General features: G+C 37.0%; 1 protein-coding gene across 1 annotated transcript in view; it reads left to right on the top strand.

The window, feature by feature from the left end:
* The window catches only part of LOC127452544 (ELL-associated factor 1-like), a 20,113-nt gene extending 11,769 nt beyond the window's left edge, over positions 1-8,344 (top strand). The window contains exons 2-6 of the mRNA XM_051718071.1: positions 600-694; positions 876-1,012; positions 1,201-1,367; positions 2,116-2,322; positions 7,277-8,344. Of these exons, the coding sequence (XP_051574031.1) occupies positions 600-694; positions 876-1,012; positions 1,201-1,367; positions 2,116-2,322; positions 7,277-7,326 (656 nt within the window). The 3' untranslated portion in view covers positions 7,327-8,344. The remainder of the gene's footprint in view (positions 1-599; positions 695-875; positions 1,013-1,200; positions 1,368-2,115; positions 2,323-7,276) is intronic.
* Positions 8,345-9,314: the final 970 nt, after the last annotated feature.

The raw sequence follows: 9,314 nt of genomic DNA, 5'->3' as shown, positions 1-9,314 counted from the left end.
ACGAGCCGCATGTATACGGGAATAAAGAGTACGACACTTATACAGTGCATGTAAACAGGAATAACCTGCTTTCTGGTGTCCATGTAAACGTAGTCATTAAAATCATGTTTACACACATATTGTTTATGTCTTGTGTCTATACTTTTGAAACAGTGAGTATTTTAACGTTTACAGATTGGCCCCATTGACTTCCATTGTAAGTGTCTCACTGGAACACAGATTTTTGACTTTTTTAAAGAAAAGGAGGGACAAGTTGAAATACATTTTTGTAGTAATCAACATTATGCCACAAATGCTGTCAATTGAGCTTAACTTGTATTGAACCCAGAACATTCCTTTAATAATTATTATACTGATATCTCGTAAGTGAAAATCTGCTGGTTTCAAAGCATTTTGGATGTTTTCCCTCATCGTGTAGCCAATAGCCATGTCCGTGAATGGCAGTTTTTCCCAAATTAACGTGAGAACGAGAAAGAATAAAAATTAAATATGACATATTCTTAGGTGTGCCAACCCTTCTGCATCCCTAATAATATGCAAGGATCAAACCAATCAAACTTCCATGTCATATGTTTACAAACCTGTGCTTTATTCTTCAGATGATTTTAAACCAGCATCTATCGATACGTCCTGTGAAGGAGAATTACAAGTAGGAAAAGGAGATGAGGTCACAATCACATTACCACACATACCAGTAAGACCATCACTATCTGTTAGATTCGATGATGTTTCTGTGCCTTCTCATGTCTGAAACATTTAGTTTCATGTATTGTTAATGCATGATTTTCTGTAAAGCTGCTTTGAAACGATGTGTGTTGTGAAAAGCGCTATACAAATAAAATTAATAGAAACACTCATGTCTGATTTCTCCCAAGGGGTCCACTCCACCAATGACAGTGTTTAAGGGTAATAAAAGGCCGTATCAGAAAGACTGTGTTCTGATCATAAATCATGACACTGGTGAGTTCATGCTGGAGAAGCTCAGCAGCAGCATACAAGTCAAGAAAACAAGGTGAGCAGCCAATAAATTGGCAACTTAATATAAATGTAATATTTTTGGATTGTCTTCATTTGAACATGGCATCTGTTACAGCATAAGTTACTCTATACTCCTTGTTTGATGTTCTAGATGATGATGATAATGATGATGATAATGTTGATGTGTGTGTGTGTGTGTGTGTGTGTGTGTGTGTTTGCCAGAGCGGAGGGCAGCAGTAAGATTCAGGCTCGGATCGAGCAGCAGTCGGTGAGAGCTAACCAGCTGACATCACAGTTCCGTGCCCCCATCAAACCCGGAGCGAGCGCCAAGACCTCACCAATTAAAGACAACCCGTCTCCCGAACCTCAACTGGACGACATTAAGCGAGGTGAGACCCTCCTGCTCATGTGTTTACTTATAGTTTAACACAAATGCAGTTGTGCGGTTGACAAGTGATGGATCAGGATGGTTGACTAGTAAGGGCAAGTCTGTACAGTTTTTTCCCCTCTTTTTTTTTTTTTTTAGGTTGAAAATCTTTTAGCGATGGTGCTTAAAAGGGGATGAATTTAGAGACATAAATTATCATTGTATATATATATATATATATATATATAATTTTTTATTTTTTCATTAGAAATGTAATAGCTAAGTGTCCATACAATAAGTCTTTGTCAGAGTAACAATTCTTTTTTTTTAGCTCAATCTGATATACGTAGTTTCTGCAAAAAAAATGCAGCCGATAATGTGTAATCTATGCCGATATAAAGTAATGTGTGCTTATTGTGGTTTAAAGAATTGTCCTCTTTAAAGCACCCCCTCTACCAATATCAAATCAGCACTTCTGCAACCAGTAAACCACCCGCAGTAACACTTAAAAAAAATACAATCAAACTCCAAATGTTGACATTGTTGGTTTCTGTACACATACAGATGGATCTCTTTTCCTATGTGAATGCCCCTTTATAATCTTGTCTGACCAGTGTAATTACAGAGGGCATACTTAAGACAGACTAGTCAATTTTGAAAACCTGTAGTTTTGCACATGCATATTGATGACTGCAACAGTTAGCTTTATTTCTTTAATTTCTTCTGTCAGTTGGAGCTTGCACTGAATTGCACACTCTCTCTCCTCTCAGAGCTGCGTGCGGAGGTGGACATGATCGAGCAGATGAGCAGCAGCAGCAGTAGCAGCTCTTCAGACTCTGGCAGTTGTTCTGGCAGTGGTGATGATAGCTCATGCAGTGATGCAGAACAGGAAACGCATCATCTCTCTCCCAGCAGGACAAGCATTGCCAATGGCACCAACCAATCACAGGGCAGCAACCAGCTCATGAACACACTGAGTGAGTGTTGACACGCATATGCTCATGATTAGTTCTCAACCGACAAGGGTTTTTCAGTGGCCAATGGCCAATATAATTTACCTGCATGTGCTGAATGAGCTGAACACCTGTGTGATGAACTTTACTAACGGGTTAATTACCTCACTCAAACATATAATGGATATATGACATTAATCAGCTCTATCCAAAACATAAACATTATATTACAACTTAGATGTGCACACACAATGAAGCCAATGAACAGGTGAACTTGAACTAAGTTACTTGCTAGACAGAATGTGTAACTTGTGTTTAAATATGCTGTAAAAAAAAACAAACAAAAAAAACACGCTACATGTAACAATAACTTGTCTAAACCTGAGGAATTCACAACAGAGTCATTTGTAAAAGTAGCTCATACTTCAATATATTCATTATATTTTATTATTTCAGGAGTTGAGCTTTTCACCATCATTTTCTCATGTTGTTTAATCTCACATTAATCTTTAATATGTTTGAAACGTATAAATAATTTGAAGTTGTTTATACATTTTTCAAAATATTTGAATATTTGGTTTGTTACAGTTTGGTCTCATGGAGCACATTATTGTCAACTAATATATTTATTTTTTGTATTTTTATTTTTTTTAAAGGTCCTACGACCTATAGACTGAAACAACTTATATACATACAGTGCATTCATAAAGTATTCCTTCATTTTTTTTTTTTTTTTCACATTTTGTTATGTTGCAGCTTTATGCTAAAATTCTTTCATTTTTTCACATCAATCTAAACTCCATACCCCATAGTGACAAAGCAAAAACCACATTTTTGATAACTGCAAATTTATTAAAAAGAAAAAACTGAAATATCACATTGACATAAGTATTTGGACCCTTTGCTATGACACTTATCAGCTCAGGTGCATCCCATTTCTCTGGATCATTTATGAGATGTTTCTACACTTTGATTGGAGTCCATCTGCGGCAAATTCCATTGATTGGACATGATTTGGAAAGGCACACACCTGTCTATATAAGGTCTCACAGCTGAAAATGCATATCAGAGCAAAAACCAAGACATGAGGTCAAAGGAACTGCCTGCAGAGCTCAGAGACGGGACTGTGTCGAGGCACAGATCTGGGGAAGGCTACAAAAACATTTCGGCTGCATTGAAGGTTCCCAAGAGCACAGTGGCCTCCATAATTCTTAAATGGAAGAAGTTTAGAACAACCAGGACTCTTCCTAGAGCTGGCCGCCTGGCCAAACCGAGAAATCGAGGGAGAAGGGCCTTGGTAAGAGAGGTGACCAAGAACCCGATGGTCACACTGGTTGACCTCCAGAGATCATGTGTGAAGATGGGAGAAACTTTAAGAAGGACAGCCATCACTGCAACACTCCACCGATCTTGGCTTTATGGCAGAGTGGCCAGACGAAAGCATCTCCTCAGTGCAAGACATAAAAAAGCACCTAAAGGACTCTCAGACTGTGAGAAACAAGATTGTCTGGTCTGATGAAACGAAGATGAACAGTTTGGCCTCAATTCCAAGCATCATGTCTGGAGGAAACCAGGCACCGCTCGTCACCTGCGCTATTTAATACCATCCCAATGGTGAAGCATGGTGGTGGTAGTATCGTGCTGTGGGGGAGTTTTTCAACAGGACAGTGACTCTAAGCACATAGCCAAGACAATGCAAGAGTGGCTTAGGGACAACTCTGTAAATGTCCTTGAGTGCCCCAGCCAGAGCATGGACTTGAACCCAATCGAACATCTCTGGAGAGACCTGAAAATGGCTGTCCACCGACAGTCCCCATCCAACCTGACAGAGCTTGAGAGGATCTGCAGAGAAGAATGGCAGAAAATTCCCAAATCCAGGTGTGCAAAGCTTGTCGCATCATACCCAAAAAGACTTGAGGCTGTAATCTCTGCCAAAGGTGCTTCAACTAAGCACTGAGTTTAGGGTCTGAATATTTCTGTCAATGTGATATACAGTTGTGCTCAAAAGTTTTTATACCCTGGCAGAAATTGTGAAATTTTGGCATTGATTTTGAAAATAGGACTGATCATGCAAAAAAACCCGACTTTTTCCAGAGCAGCCTGTATTTCTCCTGAGGTTACCTGTGGGTTTTTCTTTGTATCCCCAACAATTCTTCTGGCAGTTGTGGCTGAAATCTTTCTTGGTCTACCTGACCGTGGCTAAATCTCAAGAATCCCCGAATTTTCCACTTCTTAATAAGTGATTGAACAGTACTGACTGGCATACTCGAGGCTTTGGATATCTTTTTATATCCTTTTCCATCTTTATAAAGTTCCATTTACCTTGTTACGCAGGTCTTTTGACAGTTCTTTTCTGCTCCCCATGGCTCAGTATCTAGCCTGCTCAGTGCATCCACGTGAGAGCTAATAAACTCATTGACTATTTATACACAGACACTAATTGCAATTTAAAAAGCCACAGGTGTGGGAAATTAACCTTTTATTGCCATTTAAACCTGTGTGTGTCACCTTGTGTGTCTGTAACAAGGCCAAACATTCAAGGGTATGTAAACTTTTGATCAGGGCCATTTGGGTGATTTCTGTTATCATTATGATTTAAAAAGGAGCCAAACAACTATGTGATAATAAATGGCTTCATATGATCACTATCCTTAAATAAAAGACATGATCAGTCCTATTTTCAAAATCAAAGCCAAAATCTCACAATTTCTGCCAGGGTATGCAAACTTCTGAGCACAACTGTAGTTATGAAAAATTTGGTTTTTGCTTTGTCATTATGGGGTATGGAGTGCAGATTGATGTGAAGTTTTTTTTTTATGCATGTTAGCATAAGGCTGCAACATAACAAAATGTGAAAAAATGAAGGGGTCTGAATACTCTCTGAATGCACTGTAATTTATACGTAACTGATGCTGGCTGGTCAAACGCATGCACACCAAAACAGATGAAAACATCAGTCATAGAGATGGTAGAAGCGTTTTAAAGTTGTCAATTCAGAATATTTTGCCTTTACAAAGTATTTTATGTAACCAGTTTAAAAATGTTGTCCATTATAACATTATTGTTCTAACAAACAAGAATCAAACGCAACTCCGCACATGCCCACAAAATGACGTTTCATCACACTCGTAGTAAAAACATTCAGTCAGTGAACCGGATAATCAATACATAGCAAAGAGGGTTGCAAATATCAGAAATATCCACAGTCGCTGATGTTATAGAATACATCATGTGTATTGTTTTACTCAAAGACCAAAAGCTGTTTATTTGTGCACAGCATAGAGTTACAGATGTTATGAACAGATGTGGCTTACTTGTCACGTTTCTTTCATGAAACATAAAAAGAATATGAGAAACTGTTACAGACGATTACTTAAAGCAAATTCTCCAGTTTAAAACAAGATCAAAAACACCGTGATACAATGTGTAGTTTCTGAGGTACTGTAATCTTCATGGAGCGCGTTTGACATCTGAACTGGTCAAGGAGCTCTTAAACTGGTAAAGGGACATCAGGGAGCTGCTCCCAGGTCCTAGTGCTGCAGCATGCACCCTCTATCAGTGCGATTTATGTACAGATGCAACCTATCTGTATTCTTTTCTCTCAACAACACAATTTTGACCCGGTGCAACTTAGTCAGGTGCAACTTTGACTACCGTATTTTCCAGAAATAGAGTAATTGGCTAAAATTAATGAATATGATATGATGAAATATTGACTTAATTTAAAGGGCATTTGTGTCACTAAAATTAAAAACTGTGTGAGAATTAACACTACATAAAATTGTTTAAATGAAACAAAACTTGTGTTACAAAATATTTACTAAAAACTCACTAAACAAGCAATGCAGAATACAGAAATTGTTTATCAGTTAACGTGGCTTTCTGTTAATTTTGGAACTAACACAAGGCACAGTAACTACATCTGTTAATCGGCCAATTGGGCACAGTTTTTGGCTGATAATCTCAACCTGGCTAAACATTGTCCGTTTTATCGATCTAACGGTAGTCATGACTATCTATCAGTAGTCCAACATAAATTTTGACTAGGGCCTTTTAATGTCTAGAACTGGCCCTGGTTCTACAGTATAGATCTAGCGAAAATAGCAAGAATAGGATGGCGTAGGGTCAAATTATACTTTGGTCTGTGTGCCGCCACGTGTGATGCAAATTTTGTCATCAGCGCAGTACGCATGGACCGTCCATGTGCAGCCCAGTTCTTCTATACATGCGACAGTCTGCATCTCCGTGTGTCATTTGCGTATGCATCTGCTGTTGACTGTACTAAAGAGAACAGTAGTGCACATGCAGTGATGGGTGTATGTACGAGTTTGCGGTCAAAAGAGTATTCTTCAAAAGGCTAGTGTGCAAGGTCATGCGTAAATTGTAACGCACATGGAAATACAAAGTATACTCTAGTCTTTAGGGTTAGCATGTGAAATTTGCCTGTGTCACACGCTCTTACTCGATTGCTGATGCTCATGCTCGGCTGGCAGAACACAAGACACATGCTGATTGTGATGACAATGGGAATTTTTTTAAATGCACTCTGATACCATTAGTGCAATCTACATTTAGAATATTTAAAACATGTTTTGTAACAAACAATTGACACCCACTATGAACCCAGCCTGTGTGACTATAGATAAGAGAAATAACTAGTACAGAGGCACATATCACAAAGTGAATAGGCATTTTTGGTTTCTTTTTCAATCGTGGTGCTGCAAAATCAGAATTAGATGAACTGACTTACCAAGTGAACAGTTGTGAGTCACCATGTACTTAAGGCGTTCCTTCAGCACTGTTGAGTAATCGTAACTGGAAGCAGTATGAAATCATTCCATACCAAACTATGCTCAAGTTGAAATGCTACTGGAACCATTACTCACTGTGCTCAGAACCATTCAGCCTCGATGGTGGAAAGCGGTTAATGTGTTTCTGTGGTAGTGTGAATTGATTCTTGTATTTTCTGTGTTCTCAGGGAATGATCTTCAGCTGAGTGAATCTGGCAGTGACAGTGACATCGACTGAGATCTTTGCTGTTCACCACACATCACTCTTTCATTTGAAAACATACATTGTGTTTCCATTTGCAGTGGTTTTATCTTTAGCTTTTATGGTTTTATGTAAACAGATGTTCTACCAGCTTTTGAAGAATGTTGAATATGTTAAAGATGTATATTTAGTTTTTATTGCAAATTTAAATATTGGAACAGATAAGGTTGTTTAAATCATCATATTTCCAAAATACACAACATACCTAAAGATTAAATATGGGTGATATTGCACCGTATGACTTTGGTTGTTGTACAGTTTTTGTATGAAACTGAAACATCAAAATCGTTGTCCAATAGAGTCACGTGGCTTGTTCATGGCTTTTTGCTGGTGTTCAGTGTTACATATACCTAGTTACTGCATGATCTTTATTCTAACTGGCATAGCATGTCAAGTATGTTAACAGCTTTACAGTTTGAATTGATATGATTTGATGAACTTCCAATACAAAGGACTGAAATGTAATTTTGTTTTCTAACACAGCAATCTATGATCCAGTGTCTCACAATTTGTTCATAACTTGATAATCTGTAGAACTCTATAAGACTGGTTTTAACTAAAAAGAAATTATATCAATTCAGACTGTAAACAGTATAAATGCTGTATATATTTAATGTAAGATTAAAGTCAAAACAAACAAGAGGAATTGAATGTGTTCATTGTAGTGCTTCACTGGTCAGTGAACACAGTTTTTTCTTCTCTCTGAGCTTTTACTCGAGTTTCAGGTTAAATTTTTGTTGGATATTCATATTTTTTTTAACTGTAAAAAAGTGCAATGGCTGACTTACTACATAAGAGATTTACAGATACAGCATTCAACTACTTTTGGAAGAAAAAAAAAAATCACTAAAATTCACCATAATTACATGTTCACATTCCATCTAAAGGTTGTAGGTTCCTAGTGTGCATGGCTTACTACAGCTAATATTTTTCCAAAATGTCTAATTGTACGCATACAGTATTCAATAAATAAAAATAAAACAAATCACAAGAATTCACTAATATGATATTTTCATATTCCAATGGTTGTAGTATGTTCACAGAGTTTTTTTTTTGTTTTTTTTTTACTGCTGGTGCGAAATACTTTATTATTATTTCTGTTCGTTTGTGAGTCATATTTGCAATACATGTGTAATATTTTCCCTTTTTTTCACCAGGGTCCCTGGTGACATTTGTTTGGATAAAATTAAAATTACATGAAATAACAACTATGGCCAATAGATGACTTAAGTGCTCTATGCATTGGCTGATCTCTGTAAGCTCATGTTCTAACAAACTTCTTGATGTTATCACAACTTATTCATTGGACATGTATTTCGAATATAATTTGTCAAATTGTAGCATTTTTTGTCAGATTTTGCAATGATGCTCCAATATGCGGTCAAACCTGACAATGCTCCACAGTCAAATCTGATTGTGTAACAAAGAAAAGACAAAGTAATTTTTTTGTTACCTGTCATTTATTTCAAACATCAAACATTAAAATTCCAGCATGAACTGTCACACAGGGGTCAGACTCTGACTTCGACCTGTGTGGTACATTTGATATATATAGAGAGATTTTTCTATAACTGTGAGGGCAAAATGTCCTCATCAGTAAAAAAAAAAAATAAATAAATAAATAAAAACTCAAATTGGTTAGATGATGTTGATCTTCAAATCTAGTTATGTGCACATGTTTGTGTGATGGTTAGGTTTTTGTTTAGGGGAAGAAAGGAAATAGAAAAAGGATGTTTTATAGTCTCACCCCTTCATTTATGTGTGGTTATGTTCTGCATTGTGTCTGATTTATTGATTTTTATTTGACAAAAACAAAGAACTAATATCTCTGTATTTTAGTATTTCCCATTCATTTCCTATGGTGGGTCAAAAATAACCCGGAACATTACAAGTGTTGCTTTTTTTATTTAATTTTTTTATAACCCCTTAGACTAATCGAATCAAGTCCAGAACTTTTGTGTGTG

Source organism: Myxocyprinus asiaticus, chromosome 15, assembly GCF_019703515.2.
Source record: "Myxocyprinus asiaticus isolate MX2 ecotype Aquarium Trade chromosome 15, UBuf_Myxa_2, whole genome shotgun sequence".
Taxonomy (NCBI): domain Eukaryota; kingdom Metazoa; phylum Chordata; class Actinopteri; order Cypriniformes; family Catostomidae; genus Myxocyprinus; species Myxocyprinus asiaticus.
This window is presented reverse-complemented; position numbering and strand designations above follow the sequence as displayed.